General features: G+C 26.4%; 2 protein-coding genes across 3 annotated transcripts in view; one reads left to right on the forward strand and one right to left on the reverse strand.

The window, feature by feature from the left end:
• The first annotated feature begins 17 nt into the window (after window positions 1-17).
• Window positions 18-11,228, forward strand: LOC129965433 (NADPH:adrenodoxin oxidoreductase, mitochondrial-like). Its single transcript, XM_056079294.1, has 11 exons — window positions 18-404; window positions 525-617; window positions 1,543-1,665; window positions 4,111-4,155; window positions 4,894-5,064; window positions 6,466-6,658; window positions 7,644-7,840; window positions 7,945-8,013; window positions 8,261-8,369; window positions 8,986-9,153; window positions 10,928-11,228. Exons 1-11 carry the CDS (start codon window positions 255-257, stop codon window positions 11,050-11,052), a joined length of 1,443 nt encoding a protein of 480 aa, XP_055935269.1. The 5' UTR covers window positions 18-254; the 3' UTR covers window positions 11,053-11,228.
• A 34-nt stretch (window positions 11,229-11,262) lies between these two features.
• LOC129965432 (caskin-2-like) overlaps window positions 11,263-26,155 on the reverse strand; it is a 173,268-nt gene continuing 158,375 nt past the window's right edge. Inside the window, exons 7-14 of one of the 2 annotated variants that reach the window (XM_056079293.1) lie at window positions 22,161-22,271; window positions 21,242-21,343; window positions 20,813-20,951; window positions 20,546-20,695; window positions 18,899-19,104; window positions 16,240-17,104; window positions 14,288-14,381; window positions 11,263-13,253 (exon numbers count right to left, since the gene is read on the reverse strand). In XM_056079293.1, coding sequence (XP_055935268.1) covers window positions 13,145-13,253; window positions 14,288-14,381; window positions 16,240-17,104; window positions 18,899-19,104; window positions 20,546-20,695; window positions 20,813-20,951; window positions 21,242-21,343; window positions 22,161-22,271 — 1,776 coding nt within the window. In that variant the 3' untranslated portion in view covers window positions 11,263-13,144. The remainder of the gene's footprint in view (window positions 13,254-14,287; window positions 14,382-16,239; window positions 17,105-18,898; window positions 19,105-20,545; window positions 20,696-20,812; window positions 20,952-21,241; window positions 21,344-22,160; window positions 22,272-26,155) is intronic. The other variant, XM_056079292.1, reaches the window with a different exon arrangement.

Genomic DNA, 26,155 nt, shown 5'->3' on the forward strand with positions numbered 1-26,155 from the left:
CGGTTTGGCAACGCATTGCTCAGTGCTAATGCATACAAACAAATAAACCGGTCTGCCGCACTTTTCTTCGCCTCCTTTCGTTTAAAACTCCCTTTATGTGCCTCATAGTAACTGAATTTTTTTTTTTATGTGTATGGAATTTAAATTTTCCTGTATTTAGTGAATAAAATTAAGTTGGTCCAGTTAGTAGTTGCACATTATAAATGGAACGAAGTTAAGTTTTGCTAATTTAAAATTGAATAGAAAACTGAAACATGTTGAAATCTAGTTCTTGTTTCGCTTTCTGGAGGAAAAGTAGTAGTGTTTCCTTGTATAGATTTCATAATATTGCTTCAAATAGAAAGCGAATATGTGTTATTGGAAGTGGCCCAGCAGGATTTTATACTACACAACATTTATTAAAAGTACATTTGAAATTATACTATATGTGACAATTTATAATATTTTATTTCTTCATGTAATGTGTCTGTTAATGCTATTTGTTTTAATTTAAATAAGAAATTTATGTGCTTATTTTCTTATAGAATGAACAAGTAGAAGTTGACATTTTTGAAAAATTACCTGTGCCATTTGGTCTTATTAGATATGGTGTCGCACCTGATCATCCAGAAATAAGAGTATTTATCTCAAAATATGCTTCTCTATATCTTTTTAAGATATATTTGTGATATTTCGTTATTTTATCATAACTTAACCATCTTATGCTAGACTTGTATCAATCTATTCTCTATGTATTATTACATTGCATATTATTTCTATATTAAGCAGTATTTCAATAATTAGATTGAATATTATGGATATTATGCATTTTTTACTTATATTAACTTTGATAATATATAGATGACTGATATAAATTTTATTTATATTCTGATATCTTTATTTTTTCTATTTCTAGAATCTTGTATTTGATTATACATTTGCATTTAATTTGACACCCGCATATGGTATAATTGACAAATATGTGCTTTATTGAAGTTGTTTTATCCATTTGTTTTATTATCATACAGATAAAAAAATTAAATTATTCTTATGCTTATTATGATATTGTCTTGGATAATCTCTCAAAATAAAATTGAAAGAATTAGATTGTTGATCAAACAAATAAAATCTTTTTAATATTTTGAAATAAACAATTTTTGCAGTCATTTGCTTTTATAAGTAATAATAATAAAATTTTACTTAAAGTTCCATGCAAACATATTGCATGTCTTGTTCAATTTAATACTATTTGTAATAACTATTTTTTCTGGAATACATATCATGTATTCTTTAAAAAAAATGGAACTTTGGTGAATACACATAATCTTTATTTCTGGCAAATCTAGAATCAAAATAACTAATTGCCAACTCTATATGACATTTTAGTTACTAGAAATTATACAGCACATGTAATCAGAAATTTATTTGATAATAGGAATGTTAATTTTTAATATTGAAAAAAATTCTATTATTATTAGCCTATATAATTTAGCATAAAAATTCCATATTGCAAAAATCCTTATTTAGTTTTAAATATCCCTAAATATATAAAATTCTTTTCAGAACTGTACCAATTCATTTACACAAATTGCTTTGAATGAAAGAGTGAATTTCTATGGGAACATAGAGGTGGGAAAGGATGTGACAGTATCTGATCTCTTGCAATCATATCATGGCATTGTTTTGGTAAATTTGCGTTAATATTAAATATTGGATGGTATTTTTTATATTTTTAGGTTTACAGATAATCCTTGATTACAATTTCATTTTGCATTTTGTTCAAACATTTGTAATACACATGCACTTGCTAAATCCTGTCCATCTTATTGTTTATAAAATTTTTAAAACTCAAATATATTGTGAATGTTATTATTATTATTATTTTGTACTTCCTTAAATAATAAATTTCAATGAACTTTACTTTCTATAAAATGAATTACACCTTTTATCTTTTTCCTGATCAGTTCCAAATAATTTAGTCTCTATTAATTACAGTAATTAATAGATATACAATGTTAATTCAATATAATTTTTTTTTTCAAATAGTAACTTGTCATAAGTGGTAATCTACAAATTTTAAGAAGTTTTTTCTTGTGTATGGTATCCAAGATGAGGATTATTTGATTGGTATTTTTACAATTCGTGAATATTTTGAAAACTTGCTGATAAAGCCACACTGTAATCTTGTATTTTATTATCATTTAATGCAATATTTAGCAAATCTCTGCTAATATGACCACACATCTACATAAATGATGTCCTTATTTATAAAACAAGATAAATCCTCTTACATATGGCAGTCATTACAAAAGAATGCAAAATGAGCATCTATTAATTGCATTATCAATTATTTTAACATAAATCACAGCATTCTGTCAGTCTAACAGTTATTGAAAAACATACCAAATGTACTAAGTTTAGCAACTTCCTGTTGCAAAACATGAAATTCCTCTACTTGGTGCAAATATTTCAGCAACTGACATGCTATCATGAGTAGTTACTACTGTTAGTTTAACAGAAACATTTTTTTTTTTTTTTTGCCAAATATTTTTTAATATTTGTCATTTTTTTTTTTTTCTTTTTTTAAATTTTGTAACTTTGTTACTGCAAATTTTTTATACCAGCAAATTCTTTAAATCATGTAAAATGTGTAACTCTCAATTATTATTGTTCCTATTTAATTATTACATTCTCTATCATAATTTATTTAGTTTTGTCAATTATCCTATTTATTAATATAGAAAAAAAAAATTTGGTTATTATACTTAATTCTTGTCTTTTTAAAAAAAATATTTGGTTACTATACTTTGATATGAACCTTGCAACACATAGATATATTTTTAGAATATTAACTCTTACACAAAATAATTTTAATTACAAATTTGGACCAATTATTCATTATTTTATTGACTCGTCTAACAAAAAAGGTCAATGTTAATTTTTTTCATGTGCATAAGTTGCATTTTCGATATAAATAAAGTTAACACAATCAAGGAAACTCTTTGTCTTGATTTTACTATAAATGTTATTGAATTCTATTTTTTCGTGTTCTTGTACAAAACTTATTGTACATAAACATTTTTCTGCATAAAAAACTATTGAAATATCAATACTTTTGCATAGTTTATTTTCTGTAAATCAAAATTAGTTGTTGTTTGTATATTGTAGCAGTGGGTACACTGTAATCTTTATTAAATCGAGCATTAATACATTTCAGGATAAATTAAATGTTGCCATTTCTTAATAACTTTAATTCCCAAGCTACAAAAACTAATTATTTGGGATTTCTTTAACTTGAGATATTGAAAATTAACAGATAAGTTTTAACCAAGTAACTGGTATTTTTATTCAAAATTAATGTTTTTTATTTTTATTTTTTTCATTGTTTAGTCTTATGTAGACAGATTTACTTATAATATTATGATTGCACAAGGTGTAAATAAATTTCTATGTCTAAGGAAAAAGGAATACAGTTTCTTCTAAAGATTCAAATTTACAAAAATAATCATGCAAGATTGTTGTTAGATTTAAGTGAAAACATAAATAAATTGGAGATTATAATAATACATTAAAAAATAAGATATTCAGATTACATCTGAGTATAAGATGAATCTGACCCTATACTTATAGTGATAACTTTTCGGTAGTTGCTTCTTTTTACTCTTCTGTCTAAACTACCCATTAAGATACAGAAAATGACAAGTTTTGAGAAATACTGAAGAAAATTTAGCAAAAGATAAAGAATTAAATAAAAATTATCTCAAACAGGTGCTTGTGGGTTGAAAGAGACTTTAAATCAGATGTGTATTGATGCATGTTTCAAAAATTAATTAATCTATGATGGATGTATACATAATTTCTAGCGATTCAATAAAATTCTTTTCTTCTATACTTCAAGGAATTATTTAAAGAATACAGTCTGTAAATGAATTTCCTGAAAGTATGTTATAACTGTGTGAAATTAATATGTATTTGCTTTTGATATTCTTGTCTAATTCATCTATGCCTATAATATTATACATTTCAAAGTTTTATAATCTGATTTATTACCAAGCAATTTTTTTAACTGATATTTAAATTTTTTTTATAATAATTAATAAATTATTCTGAATTCTACTATTTGATTTTCAGGCATTTGGTGCAAGTACGGATAGAGAAATGGGTATTCCTGGTGAAGTAAGTACAGATTTCAAAAAGTTAGGTAGAAAAATAATATGGATACTTTTGAAAAATATAAATTTTTATTACTAAAATTTTTCAAAAATAAAATATATCCTTTCTTATATTTCCTAATATAAAAAGCTAAGCACATTCTGTAACATATATACATTTGCATGAAAAAAAAAACAATATTTGATATTATAGTTATTTATCAAATTAGTTTTCTTTGTACATTTTGTCGAGTTTTTTTTCACAAGCTACTTAATATGTTGTTCTATTACGGGCTACATATTGAAAGATTTATGATGGCAATTTATTTTATTTATATTAATATTTAAAAAATTAAATGACCATCATGCTAAATAATCATAATAGAAAAGGAAGTTCTTTTTAAATCTTGAACATTACCTGATGTTGTTTCTGTGGATGCAGCTTTTTGCTATTAACATCCTCTAGCATTAATATTGAGGGGGGGGAAACGGGCTTTATTATCATGTTACTTTTTTTGTCAAATGGTGAATAATGCAGAATTTTAATTGTGAGTCAATGTCTATTTTATGTTATAACTTTTGGATTTATAAAAAATAGAATTTGAATTTCTTTTTTGTGTGTGTCTGTTATTAATTATATTTTGGTATTTTATAAAGTAGTATATTTAATTTTTTTAAATCTTTTTAAGTACTGATTTTTTCAAATCAAATTATGAATACTATACTTATATTATGATTAATAAGCATGTATTTCCTTGTTCAGAATTCAGAAAATGTACTGGCAGCTCGGAAAGTAGTTGGCTGGTATACTGGCCATCCTGATTTCATCAATGAAAAAATTGATCTTAACACAGATGTAGCAACTGTCATTGGGAATGGAAATGTTGCTGTGGATATAGCTCGGATCTTCCTTCAGGATTTGGAAAAGTTAAAAGTAAACAAAATTCATTATTTAAATTCATTCTTAGGATTTCTGACAAAAAAAATTTAATTAAAAACTGTTTTTTCAAAGAGATATTTAAAAAATCAGTTTAAATATAATTAAATTTTTATTAAAATTGTCATTTGCTTAGTTTCATTTTAACTTTTTATGTATAACAAGAAAATGAGCAAACCAATAATACTCTTAATTTCAGATTTATTTTTACTGGTAAAGTACTGCAACTCTGCTGTGCCCTTGCATTTTATTTGGCTTTAGAACAAATAAATTGAAATGGATTTTTAAATTGTGATTTAATTTTCAATATGAGCAAAAAATTTTGATCATAAGGAATTGTAATTTTGTGACAGCATCTAAATGGCCTTATTTAAATTGATAGATTTAGTCTATTGAGCTTGATAGATTATCGTGCCCTCATAGCAATAGTGTTTGGTCTCTATTAATAAACAACTTTCTTTTATGATTTATAGTTTATATATAAGGTGTCTATTTGTCATGGATGGTCGAATAGCTAATTTAATTTATATTGTTTTTTATATTGTTAGTTAATAAGTGTACTACTGTTTTTTTAAAAAAATCCAATGTCAAAATTTTTATACAATTTCCCAATCCTATCGTTTATAGTAAATAAAATATTCTTGACACATTAATATTTTACAAATAAAAGGTAACAAATACCACAAGTTGGCTAAAATTCTAAAATTGACCAAGTTATGAAATATTGAACATCACTAGTTCAGATCATTTTAGTGCCTGTTTGTTCTCTATTTGGCATGTGGTTGTTGATAAGTTTAAAATAATGAAATTCGTAGCTTAATAACTTGGGCAATTTCAGTTGTAAAAGTGTAGATCTTTCTTTTTAAATTAAGATATTAGTATGCCAATTTGTTTTCTATACATGATCATTTGGATTTATAAATCTTTAGTTGTATATTTATTGATTCAAATATTGCAACATAATTCTTAGCATCATTTCTAACATTCCTTTCATTGAAAGAAGATCACTGTCTTTCTCTAACAGTTTAAAAATGAACTATTGAACAACAATTAGACACCCTGTGTAAGTGCAACTTGCAATTTTTCTGGAAAAATTAAATAAGTCGTGTAGTGTTTCATAGCTGAAATTCATTTTAATAAATTTATTCATTAATTAATGTTGCATCTTTTGGTGAATTAAAAATAAACTTTTTTTGAAAATTGTATAATCTATTTAAGATTTTGAGAAACAGTCTTAATATCCTTTTATTTAAATAAATGGAAGATATTGTATCATACCTTATTTTTAAAGAGTTTATGGAATTATTTTGCTTAAAAAAAGCATGTTGCAATTGTTTTTAGAATTTTGTATTAAAGCATTTAAAAAATTCATTACATAATTAAAATTATTTTTTTCAGAAAACTGATATTTCTGAACATGCTTATGAAGCTTTAAAAAAAAGTCAAATTAAGAGAGTAGTTATGGTTGGAAGAAGAGGACCTTTTCAAGCTGCTTTCACCATTAAAGAATTTAGAGAGCTTAGCAAGTTACCAGGTTGCCACATAGAAATGCTTGATCCTACAGTAGGCAAGATATTTGAATCTGGAAAAGGTAGATAGTAATTTTTTTCTACTTAATTTACTTTAGTGTTTGTTAGAGTATAAGAGCTCGCTATTGAATAAGATTATTCATTATAGTTTTGTAATTTTATGACATCAATTAGTATATGTTAATAATAAAATATTAAATTTGTCTTCATTTTATTGTACAAATAGCAACTGTAGCAAAATAAAACTAGTCCCAAGTTTTAATATTTTAAAAAATTGTACTGTATAGTAATATGTATATAATCGGTTCTACCATCGTTATACTTATCTTTATTTCTTGATTTAGATTATGACTGTGAATTCTGTATTGCATTATAAAATTTTATTCTAAATATCTCCTGCGCTAGTTAGTTTTAACTGTTTAGTTCAACATTCTGAAGAATTGAACAATAATCCTTAAAGCTATGATTCATTGATATTATATTGTGATAGATTATAAAGATGATCAACTCTAATCCAAAACTTTTTGAAATTATAACTTTTGAATTGTAAATTTTTGAATTTATGGTTGGCCTAGTAATTAAATTCATACTCTCATGCACACCTAATTTTAATGGTTATAGACACTATTGTATGGGTTGGGGTTTCAGAATTGAGGATTGTGGGTTTAAGTTTGCATCCTACTGAAAATTTATCATTTATGTGGGCTTGATACATGCAAAATTTAATAAGGGGTGATGTTGGAAGTGAAAATATAAGCTTAAAAATATGAAATTGTAATTCCAAGAATCCTCCTCCAAGATTACAAGAGGAGAATAATTTGCACAGTTTGGTAAAAAGAAAAAAGAAAAAAAAAAAAAAAAAAAAAACTAAATTTAGTGATATAATAATGCAGTGTTAATAATAAAAATAAGATATACTTTTTTCTTGTGTTTATGCTTATATAAAAATAGTAATAATAAATGACTCAATCTTTTTTAATTATTTAACTTTTACTAATTACAAATTTCCTGCTAATATTAAGTTTTAATAATTGGGCTTTATTTCAGACTTGGATTTGGAAAGATCTAAAAAAAGGATGCTTCAACTGATGACAGAGCTTTATGAGAAACAAAATAATTTGAGTCCAACTGAAATGCAAAAATGTTTGGAGTTGAAATTCTTTCGAACACCAAAGGAAATCATTCCTGATAAAGATGGCAGAATTGGAAAAATAATTTTTAAAATAAATGAAATTAATCCAAAAGCAAGTACTTTTTCAAAATTTCTTTTCTGATTATTTTTTAAATCCTTTAAAATAATCATTTTTTTTTTTATGTACATGTACATATTTTTTTTTTCTTCCTTCAGGATTATTTTGAGAAAACAAATGTCAAACTCACAGTGAGTGATGAAGAAGACATTTTGAATTGTGGCTTGGTAATCTTCTTTCTAAATAACACTCTTTAGTTTCAAACTTGGAAGATAACTTAAAAAATATTTTGCACAAAAGTAATGTAAAAGATGGCAATGTTTGATTTTTAACCGACAAATTTTTTTGTTTTGAATTAAAATCTAGTAATTGATATGTTCATGAAAAATTATTAGTAATAACATTCTTCATAATTAAATATATTATATATAAAGCTTTTCTAAAGATAATATTATATTAGTAACATTTTTCCAGCTTGTTCGAAGCATTGGTTATCAGAGTTCCCCTATAGATCCTGATATACCATTTGACAACATAGCTCACATTATTCCTAATGAGTGTGGCCGAGTAATTGGTAAAAAAGGTAATTTTATTCCATTTCTCTTTTATTATGTTTCTAATTAAATTGGATATGTTACACTGAGTGACATTTTAAATGTGAAAATTAAAATTGGTTTTACATGCATGAAAAAAGTTTTTAGCATTAATTTAATTTCAGTTAAACCTATTTTGTATTTATCGCAAAATCAATTATTGAATGCTGATTGATGATGCAATAGGATTTCACAGTTTTATAGAAAATCATGTAGTAAACTAAAAGAAAAGTTCTATCTTGCTTGTTTTATCATATAGCTATAATTTAATTTATATTAAAAGATGATACATAATGAAATTATTGTTCAGAATTTTATACATTTTAATTTGCAGGAGATATTTTAAGTTTGAAAAACCATCAAGAGATTTGCTGGTTGCTTGCATACCATAGATTATTTTTCTCCTCAAAGTTTTGATAAATAGATAAAAAACAATAAAATATTCTTAATTTTTCTTCAGGAAGGGGCAGAGAAAAGGAATGAAAATTTAATTTTTTCTCACTTTAAAAATTGATAGTACATTCCAAGTTCTTGCATTTAGTACAAGCAGTTTAGTTTGTATATTTTCATGATTAGAATTAACTGAAAACGAAATTTTATTTGAAGGATTATACTGTAGTGGTTGGGTGAAAACTGGACCAATTGGTGTTTTGGTATCAACTATGAGTGGCAGCTATGAAACTGGAGAAGTAGTATTGAAGGATCTAGCAAATGGGGAACTAAATAGTACAACAAAAGGAAGAGATGAGGTTCTTGATTTACTGAAAAAGAAAGGTAGTATACATATATTTTTTCTCTATTAATTTATTGAGAAAATGTTTAAAAATTCACATTGAAACTTATATTAAATAGAAAAGTTAAATGATTGATAAATCATAAAATCCATCATAAATTTAAAACCAGACTTCAAATGAAAATTTATTACAGTATTTCTTTAAAAAAGTTATTTGCCCAATAAACAATTGCTAAACAATAGCTTATTCAATATAGATTTTATTTGCCTGATGTAAATGTACTATTTAGATAAATCAGCATTTAAGCCAAGTCAGATATATTGAATTGGTTGAATCCTTAAAAATTGAAATTTACTTTAAAAAGAACAAATGACTTCATTCAATATAATACATCTGAAAATGACAAGATGATGATTACATTTATAAAATATTCAAGTAAATGTAAAGTATTTAGAATTTTAAATTAATGATTAAACTTTCTTATGAAGTCAAATAAACTTCACAATGATTCATATGAAAAGTTCCTAACAATTTTGTGAAAAAGTATATGTAAGATAATTTTCTTAATCTTAAGATTAATGGAATTTTTATTTATTTTTATTGTGCAGATGACTTTGAAATGTAATGAATTATATTAGCCAATCATACTGATCAAAATTTTAATACTAAGGGGAGAAAATATGGGGTCAATTTTTTTTTTTTCATTCCTATTTAAGCATTATTAGAGTGCAGAATAATATGAATAAATAAATGAATGTCTTCTTTTAATTATTCATTCATTACAGTATTTTTATTATTAGTCGGTACTTTATTGTAAATGTATGTCACTAGCATATTCTAGCAAATATTTCTTTCTGTCAAAGTACCTTTGTGGCACATCTTGGACACATTACTTTTTTTTAAAATAGATCTCATTGGTATGACTCGAATAGGATAATTAGCTTTTTAGCATCAGTCACAATGATACTACAAGATTCAGATAAAGAAGAAAATTTTGATAACTGGGCCTCATTTTTTTCTTCTGATGAATATTTATCTGCAGCTTGACAGCTATGCCAGATAGGGTGTGGAGAGATGTGCAGCAAGCAAGCAAGAAATAAACAACTGACTATGTGTTAAATTGCAGGTTTTTTTTTTTTTTTTTTTTTTGTTAAAAAAAAAAGTGGGAAACTCAAGAAAGCAAAAAACTGTGGATTATTAGAAGAATCACATTTTTTTTTTATCCATCAACAACCATATTTATGAATATAAAATATTTATAATACAAGAAGCATCAATGTTTGCTTATTCATAAAATGACAAAGGAAAATTTTTAGTTTAATAGCTCAACAGAAATAAGGAGTCGAATTCTCTCCCTCCTTGTGTTCTGTAGACATCTGTCACTACATTAAAAATAGGTAAAGTTGCAAAAATTAGCACATTATGATGGCGGATAATTGAAATTTTGCAATACCATGATAAATACATATTTACTTCTTTTCTTACTTTAAAGCAAATGTATCCAATAATGAATAAAAAGATAATTGAAAATAAAATTGTATTATTTATGATACAATTAGCCCTAGACCATTGTCCCCCCTTTTTTTTGTTGAGAAATTGAAATTTTTTATGCGACAGTGATTTATTGTGAAAACAGCAAATATTTTTGCACATTATTAAAAGAAATAGCATTCATAAAAACCACAGCATTATAGTTGCTTGTACTTGTAAATAATTAAACTGTATTTATAATTATAAAAATGTGATAGTGATAAATTTAAAATACACTTGCATTACAATCAAATTTCTAATATAAATTTTCTTTTTTTATATAGGTGTGAAATATGTAACATTTAAAGACTGGCAAAAGTTAGATAAAATAGAACGAGAAAGAGGTAAAGAACTTGGCAAAGATCGAGCAAAATTTTATAATGTTGATGACATGCTTAAATGTCTATAGAGACATTAAAATTCTTCATAGACATGTTTAAATGTCTGTAGTGATATTATAATTCTTCATATTCATGGAGAAAAAAACAAATGTATGGAATATTTTAAAAGAATTGATTATATGTTGTTAGTATAATAACATTAAATGTATTTTTTTAATTAATAAAATATTTTGTGATACTTTCAGGGCTTTTTTAGATCAATAATCTTGATAAAGTGTTAAGTTAACAAAGATATTTCATCACACAAACTTAGTGCAGTACAATTATATTTTATTGTTCCCATTAAATATTATATTTCAGGTTTCACTACATTAACATTGAAGTACTGTATAGTAATTGTAACTATACACACATTTGGATGATTCAATCAGATTTATACTTTGACAGTTACTTAAAAACATTTTATGGTACATAAAACGAAACTTACCGTTTTGTGAGTTATTTGTACAAGTTATTAAATACATAAAACATTATTTCATTTTTTCACCCAAGAAATTCCCTTCAAGCAAGTGTTAATAATATAAGACACGGGTTCAAACTTGCAATGACTAGTATATCTGGATAGATACAACAAACCATGTTGTTTTGATATATTTTTAGTGATCAAGTTGTTTAATATTTAACATGCACTGTTGTTTAAACTTGGGTATTTTAACACAAGGACTAGCTAACTAGGCATTTGAGCTGGGATAAGAATTAAGTTCTTGTGAATAGTACATGCTGTTTAACTCTATAATCTAAACTTTGATCAATGTTTAATGAGAATTAATAAAAGTTTTAAAAATTTCATCACTAACTGAGCAGCTACTATTTCCCACCATTGAATCAGACAGTCTAAAATTTTACTACTGAATGCTTTGGCACAAGGGTTATTGGTTATTATTCAAATTGATTAATAAAAATGGTTTATTTTGAGTATTAGAAATAATGCATACTAAATAAACCTGCAAAAAATAGAGAAACAATGGAAGCCTCAGTTGCACATTAGATTGTCAGAATACATGTGCTTATACTGCTTCGTACAGTAATTTTAAAGGCATATTAAAAGTATTTTATTACTGTACTTTGAAATAAATACAATATATATATATATATGCATATATAAATCTTAGTATTTCACAACAAGTTTACTAATATTGTGAAAATAATTAGATTTGACAAGAGAATATATTAAAATTTCAAAAAAGAAATGACTTATGGTAGCACAGAAAATACTAAATAATAGCAAAACAGATTACATGAGTGTAATAAGGCATTATTTATGATGTGCTGATGAATTCTATACATACTTTATATTTTTTTCAAATCAGAAACCATGAAATATAGTATTTACTAATGTAAAAAAAAGTACTTGGTACGTAACATTTCTCAATATGTTCACTCTGTTTGTCATTTAATAATGAATAAAGTAACTGTTAATCACTATTTTTAAAGACATTTTAACAGATGCTGTTACATGACACTCAAAAGTCCAATCATTTTCAGTTAAATTTTAATTTTAAAAAATGTTCAATACTGTCAATGTTGATAATTTTATGAGGTAGAGCAATGCATATAGGGTTATTAAAGTAATAAAAAAATTGATTGCATTTGATTTTTTTTTAGAAAAAAATCTAAAAGTATATTTCATGGTTTCTTAATTCCACCAAACTGATAATTTACATGACAAATGAGAAGGTATGTACATAAACTCATGAAATTAAAAATGGTGATAGTACAATATTCACTTAATAAATGCTCAAATTCCAGTCCTTTATGCAGTATTTTACAAAAAAAACTGAGGAACTCTTTAATTTTCAAATTGGGGGGTAACAAAATTGACATGTGCACATATAAACAGACATGTGTTCTAGATTAATATTCCTCTGAATAAAGAGGAATTAAATGTCTATAAATTTAACTTGAATTTACAAAATGCTTAGTTGCACTATATTCCTTTTGTTAAATAAAATTCTTTCAATGTCTTTCAGAGTTAGTTATTTTTTTCCCCTTGTTTCACTGCACCAGGCAGAACCAGACTATAATAATTTTTGTATGCAGCAACAGTTCTAATATACATTCTATACAAGGTTTTTGTTAATTATATTTGATTAATATGTTTCATTTCTGTACTTCTTCATCAAGCATTGCATCTAACTGATCCGAGAGATTGGCTAGCATGTTTTCAATATCGTCGATGACATCACCTGGAGATATTGCTTCCGGTGTTCTGAAAAAAATAGAAACACAAGCAATTTGGTTTATATTATATTTAGACATGAAAAAAATTATACTGATTCATTTTCTCACATGTTAATTAACTTGTAGTAACTTCTGATTCATGCAACTTGCATTAACTGATTAACTTCTCAAGATGTTACAAAATATGTATATAAATTTATTATTGCCTGTTTTTTTTGTTTTTTTTTTACAAATGCATAGTTATTTTATCAATATTTGTCAGTAGAAAAATGCAACAAAGAAAAATGTTGAATAAGGTAAAATTTGTTTTAATTTATTATATATTCATCAATATATTATCAATCACTGGAACTTTGTAGCTGGGTATAAGTTAGTATAATAATATGCATGCACAGTTATTGCATAAATGAATTACAATAGAAATGTGAATAAATGCAAAAGATATAGAGATATTGCACCAGTAGATTACATTATATTTGTTAATCACTTTTTTTTAATAGAAATAAAATTTCATATATATTTTTATATGGTACTTAGAGAATGCTTCATATTATTAACCAACGAAAAGTCTTGCCGTTAAAACTGTAATATTTTATTTGCTACTGACTAAAAACGAAACACAATGTTTTTCTATTCTAATCAACACCTTAGAATAATTTATTTACTGATATATCTATCGTATGCTATTAATTCCAGATCACTAAACGTTCATCTAAGAGACTATCTACACTGAAGATGTTCCTGTTGTGTTACTCACTGCATTTTCGTGATTCGTAAAATTTTCATCTTTTTAATTGAGCGATTATAATACTTCACTTAAGCTGTGCTAATTTGTTTCTAATATATAAAGGAATTATAGATTATACTTGTTTTTAATTCTCTGAGTCAAATGATTAGGTATATAAAGTAACGTCATTTAGGTTAATCTAGTAATAATTAACTAACCATTAAAAGCAAACATTTTGCTTTCACATACAATTGCTTCACAATTAATAATTAATATTAATACGAATTAATTTAAATAATGGCAAAAGCAAATCAGACACCTGATTTTATACTTACACATCATATTCATGCTCTACTTTTGTTGCATTGTTTACTTTTGGAGGATTTGGATTCTTTTCAGGTGTGTTGCTACTTTTCGCTTTCTGGGCAGCTGTTCAAAAAGAAAAATCATAGGTTAGAACTTTTCTCTCGATTAGTTTCACAGCAAATATAAAAATATATAAAAGACTAATTATAACTGTGAAAAATTCTTTCGCCATACTTTATTTTTAGCAAGCATAATAAGCTAACTGTAAAACGATATAAAAACAATTTATTCTACAAGTTCCCACTGTGACCCATTTATTAGAAACCAAATCTATAGCAACCCAAATTAACCTTGGTGCTTTTTTATATATATATATATATATATATATATATATATATATAGTGCAGCACATGTCCCCCCCCCCCGAACTCATGATTACCAAAGAATTAAGGTTTATTAAGATAAATAAATAAGTCTTTTTTTTTTAAAGGTGTTATTACATAAAGCAACTTTTGAAAACCACATAGAAAATTTCAAACAATTTTAATCAGATTAGACACTGTTTATGACTGACATGATAAAAGTTATATCTATATACCCAATGAACTATTAAAAGCAATGCAAAATAAGGGAGTCAAATTATTGAAGAATTTTAAATATTAGGAAAAGTGTCATAATTCAAATATGCAAAATAAGATTAAGGGAAATTCATTTTCTAAAGTTCCCTAACCTTTTTAAATGGAGATACACAAATCTATGGAGATACACTATGTTATATGCATTTGCCAAAAGTTTACACTTTCTTTTTTCCTTAAATATATTAAAACTTAGCTGACATTTTAAAAATTTAATTATGAAGCCTTTTAGAATTTTTGGAGATGTTTCTTTTGATTAATATTTGAATTTTGTAGACTTTCTTTAATAAACTGCCAGTTTCGCAATTCTTCGTCTTCGGCTGCTTAATAAATGTAAATGAAGTCCAGAATTTATGGTAATTCTTTTCCCATTTCTCATCAAGTTCTGCTTTAAAAAAGGGACATAAATACACTATGGTTTATTCTTCTAGGTGTCTTCTATGATGGGCACTCATATCATCTATACCCTCTCCCCCTCCTCTAATATTTATGAAAATGTCTCACTTATAAAAACAAACTATAACTTCAAAAAATTTTGGGAGAGGGAAGAACAATGTTTTAGAAAGTGAGAAAAATAGGGGGGGGGGATCCATTACGAACCGACAGAAACGTCCCAATAATCGTATACAATTACATGACCAAAAAAATGTACTGTTTGTGGAAAATACTAAAAACAAATATACTCTAAATCTTCCCATTCAGAATTATTCATCAATATTATTATTCAATATCCAAAACTGTCGATATTTTATGTAACTCTTTTGACATATATTTATTATTTTTGTAATTTTTTTCCATTTCGTAAAAGTAATAAAAAATATGGAAGTCCCCCCCCCCTTAATTTAAAAAAAAAATTGTCTCAGATGTTAGACTTTAATATTATGAATGGTTACATAATTTACTATATAGAAATTGTTGATGGAAAGTATTAACCAATATGAACTATACAATTTCATCTCATTTTTAACTCTCTCAAACAAACTATTTCATATCACATTAGGAAATTTAATTAGGTAATCAAAAATCAATTATGTTTGATTTGAAAGGATGTTTTGTAACCTAAAAAATTGCAAGTAGTTTAATTGCTACATTTCTATAAATTTAAATCAGTTTACTCACATTTTCATCTTTAAGTTTTGATCAATTAGAGAGATCAACTCAAGTTTATAAAATTTAGTTAAAAAAATATCAGTATTCCAGTACCAAATTTTTCGGGACATTAATTGCATCATTGATATGCGTGATATTAAGCAGATAAATCCAGACATACCTTTACAAGTAAACAGACAAATTAAAAAAAAAAGACTTCAGCTTTTAGAAAATTATTATAAACATCACTGACTCACCTTTAAGTTGGGAACTTAATGAACCATGTGGTGGGATAGCAGGATAAGGTTTCGATACTTTCTGTTTTATGGTTCCAACAGCTTCATTAGCAAATGGCAGAGCGGACGAGTCAACACTACCAGATGATCCCGAAGAATCTTTTCGTCTTTGTTTGAACAAAGGATTGTTAAACAGTTCATCCATCGGTTCTGGATTCTCACCGGAGGATTTATTTGATTTCTCGTCCACAACTGAAGGCAACGGCGATGGAGGAGGTGGAAACTCCTCGGCACGTATGGATTCTGTTTCTTTAGGTCCTCGTACATTGTTTTTGACTGTTTGCTCACTTTTGGGTTTGTTTGGTGCAACGTCTTCTTTCGCTGGTTCCATCGGAGGCCTTTCACCTTTGGCAGAATTGCTCCGCTTTGGTGGGGGTGGCGGCGGCGCTCTTTTCAAGGTTGCACTTCTTGGAACAGTAGCAGGTCCGTGTCTGGGCGAGCCGTCCAGACTTGACCAGCCATCAAGCGTCCGACTTTGATTAATCAGAGATTTGAATTCACTGTCCGGTATGTCCATAATGGCTTCAGCGATTTCCTCGCGGGTTTTCGCTGTTATTTTGGCCATGGGTCGTAACTTGACCAGGCCTTTGGGGCGGTTTAAGGTAGCAGTACCTTCGCATTCGTACTCGAAGTCCTGATCCAAATCCGTCACGTGCCAGTCTTTGGTTGGATTTTTGGGAGGCTCAGCTGTCGCAAGGGGTGCCGGTGCCGGTGGTGGTAGCTGAAGTGGTGTGGGAGACGAAGTCTGTAACTCGGAGCAGCTCATATTCGAACTAATGTCTGAACTCAGACTTTCCAGAGATCTCACTCTGGAAGGAGAAATTATCTGGAAAAAAAAAAGACAATAAAAGAGAAGTTTTTTTAGTTCCTTTTATACATATACACACGAATTCCCCTATTAGCACAAAATGCCGAACAACAGAGTTAAGATATCTTCTAGACATTAGCCGGCATTCAGAACATCGAATAACATCATGAGAATATCATAAAATATTTTGTGCCAATAGGGACAGTTTTTGAAAATTTCAGGGACTTAAACAATCTAACTCGCCACTTAAACGATATTAAGTATGCAATTACAATTTCTCGGATTTGTAAATTAGTAGCATATTTTTATATACTGGCGTTTGAAGGACAATGGTATAAGGCCATACAGGGGATGGCAAGATTGACCCTCGCCAAGGTTACAGATAGGAAGTGGGAAAAACAAAAATAACCATAAAAAAATTCTACCCTATTAGCACAAAATGCCGGGGAACATCGTTATGATATCTTTTCGACATTGGCTGGCATTCGTGGGAATATTGTACAATAACTTGTGCTAATAAGGTATGAAGATTGATAGGATCTACTGTTTAATAAAATAATGTAAATAAAATAAAAATCAAGAGTACGAACTTAGTAATATATATTTATAAAATTTTCTAGATTTGCATTGGAAAAAAATGCAGAAAGTTAAGCATTTTCACTGGAGGGGGAGGAAGGAATCATATAGCATAATTTATTTTTGAATGTAGTATTCAGTTTGGAAATTTCGTCCGGGTGCAGGATAACTTAAGTACGCCATTTTGCAAGTATAGCTTTTAACCAGTATATTAAAGCCTTCTATTTTTGAATTTTATCAATCGATTTTTTTTTACAGGTATAAAGCTTGAAGATTGTTGTTATCGACACGATCAGGTATTCTAAGTGTTCAATAACTAGGGGCATTTACCGATCTAGCCTTAATTTATGCAAAATACTAATAATCGTCCACTCTATTAACGATTCAAAATAAAAAGCAAGTACTCGATAAGTATGTTATAAGTATCAGACGTATATTTCAACTTCTGAACCATAATTTAATGTGATTGTTTATATCAAACTTATTACTGTTTGATCTGTGATTTTAAATGATATTGTATTTCGATTCAAATGATGGTAATCGATACGAATATCTGGAAGCTTCATCGATGCACAGTATTCAAAAAAGAATGAAAGAGAAAAAGGGAAGTTTCTATTATTGAATTTACCCTAGAAAACAAATTGCAAATAATGGAATCGCTACTTTTCTTTAAACAAAAGAGACCGTTGGTCTTTTCTCTAGAATTTTATTACCCAGATATGAATAATAAATTAGATTTAAAAACCAAACCAGAATATCGATTTTGACGAAGAATTCCATTAAATGAGAATAGAGCTAGCAAGGCGCGGAACATTATTGACATTCACTCAGTCAATCAATTCTTCGAATTCGTTTTACCAATAAATAAATAAAAAAGTTCGTTTGCAGTAAATTCAAATCCACGAATAATTTTTTTTATATTAGTAAGAATAAAACGCGAAGCGTTTAGACACCTGCACTATTATTAAAGTACTTTATTTCATCATAACAAAATTGGTTTTTTAATACATATGTTTTTCCTCCCTTCAATTATTTATTACAGATAGGTGATTTAAATGAAAATTACCATTGACAATTATTCGACATTTTTACGAAAATTTCTTTTCAACAGATAATTTACGAAATCTGAACAAATTAGATAAATGGCTTTTGCATTATAGTCATAATGAATTTAATTGATTAGCATTGGTGATTAAAATTTCCCTCTTAAAAAAGCAACAGTTCTTGGTTACGTACCGAATTTGTTATACCATTGTGATGTTGTGAAGTTGCTATATTTTGCGCTGAATTGTGCACAGCTTGCAAGAATAGGTTTTCTTCTCGCAGTGGCGATTGCTGAAATGTTTTCATTTCTGGGATGGAATCTGTGGACGGTGAACTCTTTGGACGATGTGTAGATATAGCTATTTCCTGACTCGGATATTGTAAAGGCTGTACATCACCTAAGGGAAGAAAACATAACTAACTGAAGAATTCAAGGTAAAAATCAAATGACTTTCAGCTTTGTAATCCTATTCTTTCAAAAGTCTACAAATAAATTTCAAACTACTCTCTAAAAATGTACATCGTAACTATATGCAGTGCTCCAAGCATTAGAAAAATTATAGAATTAAGGTCTGCCACAAACGATAAGAAATTTAACTATATTGGTCATTATTTAGATACTTATTGTACTCAGTAATTTTGGATAAGAATAAATTTCTTATTCTGTATGCAGCAAAAAACAAAAACAGAAAACATATTTTGATAATAAAGAGAAGTAAAAAAACATTTTAATAATAAAGAAAACTATTTAAAATTGTTATAATTTTCTGAATTAAACTTTAAATACAAATAATATGAATCGATAATCAATAGCAATATTTTTTTTTTTTTTTTTTTTTGCGAAAATTTGTTATTATGTAAATTTTGCATGGGCGAAAACTATTTAATTTTTAGAATTTTATTTTATTATCTAATGTTTTATAACAAAAATCACATGAAATTTTAAAACAAATCATATATCAACTTTAGATGACTGATTTTAATTAAAAACCTGGACAGATTAAAATTTAAGTTAAAATTTGTATTTACATTCTACATTTTACTGTTTGGATTAAAGATTTTGGTAGAAACGAAAAAAAAAAAAACTTTCCTGGTTATAAATTTATCATATAAATTGATTATCTTTATATATTAAAATAATCTACTAAATAATTTTATCATGAAACTTGGAAAAATAAAAACATAAGTTAAAACTTGTATTTACAGTACACAATCTCCTGTTTTTAATAAAGAACTTCAGAGGAATGAAAAAAAAAAACGCTTTTTGTTATAAATTTAATATATAAGCTGATTAAGTTTATATATTCATATACATTTTTTAAAGCGTTATAGGTTATAAAAGAGCTATTTTTTCACTGCATTCAAAATAGCTTGTAATTAATCCGACATGTAAAAAGTAATTAAATTAGTAAGTTTTATTTAAAAATATTTAAAAAAAATTTTTATTGCCATTGACATAATGAAAAAATAAATATTTTATTTTCTGTGCTTATTATTTGTAATGATTAAAATATCACCGAGACTCGACATATATTATAAATCTATATATAATCTTTTATGGTTCGATTCATATTATAAGTCAACCTAAAGACATCAGTATTCTTTCCTTCTTAACAGATAACTAATATAAATTTTCTGATATCTACATTTACAATTACAAATTTTCCGATATCTACATTGACAATTATGATACAATTCCTTAACATTCATTAAAAGAATTTTTAATCGAAATTTTACATATCATATAAATAAAAGAACTTATTTCCTCCAATAAGGACTTCCTGATCAAACCACATATTAAACGAATAAAAATTCAATTGAAACCCTCGTATTACTTACTAAGAGTAGAAGGTCTAGGAAAAGTTGAACATCCAATTGAAGAGCCACCTGATCGAAGCTGCGTATTCGTCTGAGGAACCAGATTGGGCCGGCGACCATGGTTGATATCTTCTATACGCTTTATTGCTAATAAAAGTCTTTTCTGATGACCTAGTAAATAAAAAGATAAATGTTATGACAAACTTTTTATCAACTTATTTTATACGAAATGAAGTAAACTATTTTTAATATTATTTCCAGGATAATTATCCGTTTTTGTAGACTTACCTAACTTTTGTATTCCTATGTCCTCCAGGTCTTCCCAAGTTAAATCCGTTACTTTGTCTATTGTGTTGTAATTTTGCTGACATAATGTATCAAAATATTCTTCTAATCGTAATAACTGTAGCCATTCTAATAAAGAGTCCTAAACAAATAAAGAAATATTATAATTTAATTCTGATCACGATATGTTTTGTTAAGGGGAAAAAAATTCTAATTTTTCACCTAACACATTTATGGGGAAAAAAAACATTTATTTTTAAATCGACTGGGATCATTAATGTATCATCTGCTTGTCAGTACTTTGCAATCATTAATATGCTTAGTTTGAACCAATTTTATCAATTATTACAGTAGTAGTAGTTACATAATTTTAAGCAGTATCTTAATACATATATACACAAACAAACAAAAAATGATTTATTAGTTACGTACTGGCTTGTATTCTGGAATTCCATCAGAAATGTTCAATTTCGCTATTTCTGCCTTTAATTTTCTACGGTGATTGGGTTTTGTTATTCCAATGGCAGTGAGATCCTGAAAAAAAAAAAAAAAAAAAAAAAAAAAAAATAGTAAATGTAAATTGTTTAAAAATTTAAAATAAAAAAATTACAAAAATCTACAGGAATGGTTCTCCGAAACATTTTTGCATAATGTCTGATAAAGGAGTTATTTAGAGCGTTGAGATTTTTAATTTTAGAATCTCGAACATGAGAGCTAGTGCTTTGTAATACAGAAGTGTAAACCGAATTTGCATTTTGGACGCTTGGGAAAATTTTATTTCATATGTATCTATTTTTATAATTGTTAAACATGTTAACTATTTCAAGTGCATTATTGATGCATTTTATAAAGTATATACAGTAAAGTTGTAGATGGTTCCAAAACAATTAACTATGGAATTTAGAGTCAAAATGTTACTTACTTTAGCAGTAACATTTAATGTTATAGGTTTAGATTTTAATGGGATTTTATACCATCTTAAAATATTATTACGCTTAGGAAGTCAAAAATATTAATAATTTCAATATTTTAAAACTTTTAACTCTATTTCACAATATATGAATAAAGATCAATGGACAATGCTTATTCTTTCTAATTAATAAGCTAATTTTCATTTCAGTTTTTAAAACTCATTATAAAATCAGTAGATCACAGTACAAGTATGGAAATTTGTTCTTCACTAAAGTCAGCAATTAAAACGATACTTTCTTTAAAATTGAAACGAAATAAATACTGTTTATGACCAATAAAAAATATTTACAATTATTACATATTAAATTTCGTATTAATGCGAATATAAATTAACCATTCATGAGTTTAAATTTAAAAATAATAAAAATGGAGAACTTACTTCGGGTGTCATTCGAGTGATGGTCGGCATATCGTACCCAGAGAGCAGGAACAGTGGGATGTATTCTTCAAAATGTAAAGTTGCCAACCACGTGCTTAAGACTTCCACATCCTACAAATGGAAAAAAAATTATATTATAATTAATAAATTAACCTACTGAAGTTGAAATCGCACAATATACAAATCAAAGTAAATGTAGAATGCTAAAAATGAAGACGAAAATTAGAGTTATATCAGTTCCTATAGTAGCGGAATTACTATTATTCGAAATTTAATGTATTATATTAAAAGGTGACATGACACAATTCCACAAATCTCGTAAGTGCGATAATTGAATTGTAACTTTTTTTACATATAAAATGAACTTCTTTGTTCATTAAATATTGATCTGCTTCATAATTTCAAAATATTTAGCAATTACATTATTTTTCTTTCATAGACAATTAGCGGCCTATGGCGAACAGTAGCTTTTCCGGAAATTAATGGCTGCTAAAATAATCAAATAATTTATGTAGCATGTTCTTGATGGTTTACACAATATAGAATTTTTAAATTTAACATTTGATATATATGTTGCTGTTTTAAAAGCCTTACAACGTTCAATTCATGTACAATGCATCTTCCTAATTTTCTACGTCGTCTCACTTAAAATGAATTTCAATTAAAACAAAAACTTGCTTAATAACACTAAATATTATTGTTTAAAATATATGAAAAGAAAATAGTATCGCTCATTGGAATTTTATGTGCTTTACAGAAGGTTTTTGATAAATTATTTAATAACTCAGAGGATTATTTAGCAAAAATTTCTTTGATTCAACAAAAAATTTAGTTCACCCAAATTAGAAAGCAATTTTCAAGGATAATAGATTTTTTACATCCATTTATATTACATTAATGGTAGTAATATTTAAAAATAGAGTAGCGCTTAAAAAGTTTCACTACCTACTTATCAAGCTAAATATTAATTTTAAATAAAAACCAACTCCTTACAAATATATAAAAAAAAGTCGCGTAACTACTTTTATCATCAATGATGAATGAAACAGTCAGGATGAAATATTAGTAGCAATAACGATAATGATTTAAGTTTAATTTTAACAATGAAATATATTGTTGTAAAATACGCTTAAAGTTAAGCTTTTTTTAAAAATAATTACATATACGGTAAAAATTGGTATCGTCTGAAAGACAATTGTTTTGAAATTTATGATGACCTATAAATAGTTTTTGTGCCACCACAAGCACACACACGCTCACGTATTCGTCGTTTGTTTTAAATAGAGGTGGCTTATGAAAAAATACTCGAAGTCCAAATTACAATTACTTGCATTAATAAATAATCAAAAATTTTAATGATTAACACAAATTTAATTTTTTCATTAATCAAAATTACATTTTTTACATTAATTTGTAAAAGCTAACGAAAAACCATATAAGGAAATATTCATAAAATATAACGTTAAAGGCTGAAATTTTTAAAAGAAAATATTCTCTTATATTAAGAAAAAAATTTGTATGAAAATTCATAAGTATGAACTATTTATTTATAAAATCCTAGTACATCACGAAACTGTCAAGAAAAAGATAATGAAATTCAACATTTTATTATTGAAATGCAATTTCATTTTCAACTACGATATTTAGTACATTACAAATCATAAAAATAAGAAATGGCAGCTTGCATAATGTGTGTGGATATTTCTGCACACAAATATATTAATACAGATTTTACATTTAATGGTTAAAATTCTTAAAATGCCCATTCCTTCAGGCCACTAAAGATAATACAACTTGTACTAAAATATATATATATATATATATATACATTTTTAAAAAATGTAAATAGATCTAAAATTCTGATAAAATAACAATTGATAATAATTACCTTCACACAGATTATGGACAATTTATTTATAAATCAATCATATGTAAATTAAGATATCACTAAAGAATTTAAAAAAAATAACTGATAAAGTACGGAGATATTAAAACTCGATTCAAAGTCACTGAACTGTGAATTCAGACTTTTAAAATGAATTAATTTACAGCTGGCAGAATAATGTTTTTGAACAGATTAATGAACTGTATGATCACTTGTGACAAGGGTAAGACCACAAAAGGATGTTTTTATATTGCAGTGGGCTAACTAAATGACAATAACTTCCCAATTAAGCTCAAGTGAGGGGACGGAAAACATAGATGAGACGCCCTAAAGCGATGTCGGACCAGCACATCTGTCATTTTCCCCAAGACCCCGCCCATATCTCTTTAAGGTCCAAGAAATCCCGCTGCCTTTTAATTATTCATCATACTCTGCTGATACAACTGACGGAAGATGAAGTGACATTTAGATAAGAAAGAAGTCATCGCTCAAGAATTCCAATCAATAAAAGCGAATAATAGATGAAAAATTTTAATACAAATATCATGAACGAGTCAATGAATTGATTTGCATTAAAACTGAATGTTGAGCAGAAACGTAGTATTAAAAATAAGTACAAAAATCAATGAATGAAAAGAATAAATTGATTGCAAAAGGATCCTTTTTTTTATTTATTGGTGAATAATGTAACAAATATAACATAATTAGTATACTGTTTCCTTAAAAATATTTTTTAAATTTAGATTAATTCATTGTAAACAAGATACGGAATAAATATTTCGAAAATGTATCACTTATTTATTAGAGTGAGATAATTTAAAATGCACAATCTAATGTATTTTTTTTTCCTAAAATTTTAATTTGAAATATATAACTAAATACTTTATTTAAAAGAGAGAGGTATATATACAAAAGTTTGAAAGATAAATAAAAAAAAAATATTTAACAATGTATTTAATTTATCTTTTTGACTTTTAAACCTTAAATTCAGAATATTTATTTAAAAAAAATTAAAAACACATAAATTTTTTTGATATGTATAGTAAGAAAAAGTCTTCAAATAGTTATGCGTTAACTAAATATCGCAAAGCGGAAAAAAACCCTTTTTTTTTCAATTATTTTACTGTTTTCTGCATTCATTCAGTTTCAACTAAGATGATGCACCTTAAAACATCGAAAAATTCGTGCTTTGTATGAATACATAAAATATACAATATGGCAAATTTAAATTTATTTATAATAGAATTGTGTACATAAATTTCATACTGCAAGATTTTTAATAATGAATGCTCATATAATGTGGCTCTTTTACGTTTGAAACCGTTTAATAAGAATATTTCAAAATATTACTAATACAAGAAGTACTTTCATACATATCAACAATATAAGAAATTTTTATTTATTAAATTAAATCATTCCATTCCGTATTAATTTGATTATTAAAATGCCATACAATAACAATTTTTTAATTATTAAAAAGTCATTTGCATGAAATAATAAAGATAAAATAAAGTTTCTGGTGTAAATTTCAAAAAAAAAAAAAAAAAAAAGATTCACGTATTAATAAGAATTTAAGCATTTAAAACAGTAACACCATTTATACAGGATATTGCAACAAACTCAAAATTTTATTTAATCATAATATTCGTGTTGTTGAAAAAGAAAATACTTTTTATTTCAAAATATCGCAATTTCTTTTACGTAGTTATAAGTCAGAGAAAAGCAATTCTTGAATTTACATTTAAGTTAAAAATATTATTTCTTTCAAACAAATTATGTTATTAAGTTTTGCAGTAAGTTAACCCGCTAGCAAGGAAAATACTTTGAACTTGAAGAATAATAATACGAGAAAGATTTTACACAAAAAATGTATAAGCTGAGCTAAACGAAACAGCATGTTTATATTTTTGGAATAAAATTTCTTTAAAATCCAATGAATGTTATATCTTCAATAATCAATATAAACTTGTTTATAATTCTGTGCTTGTATCTTTTATGTAATTGTATTCTCTGTTATAGGATGCTGATATTTCTTTTGAAAAATCGTTAAAATGTTTTCTTTTAAAAAAAAACTAAAGATTTTTAATTAAACTTTTTAATTCACAATGCA

Source organism: Argiope bruennichi, chromosome 4 (genome assembly GCF_947563725.1).
Source record: "Argiope bruennichi chromosome 4, qqArgBrue1.1, whole genome shotgun sequence".
Taxonomy (NCBI): domain Eukaryota; kingdom Metazoa; phylum Arthropoda; class Arachnida; order Araneae; family Araneidae; genus Argiope; species Argiope bruennichi.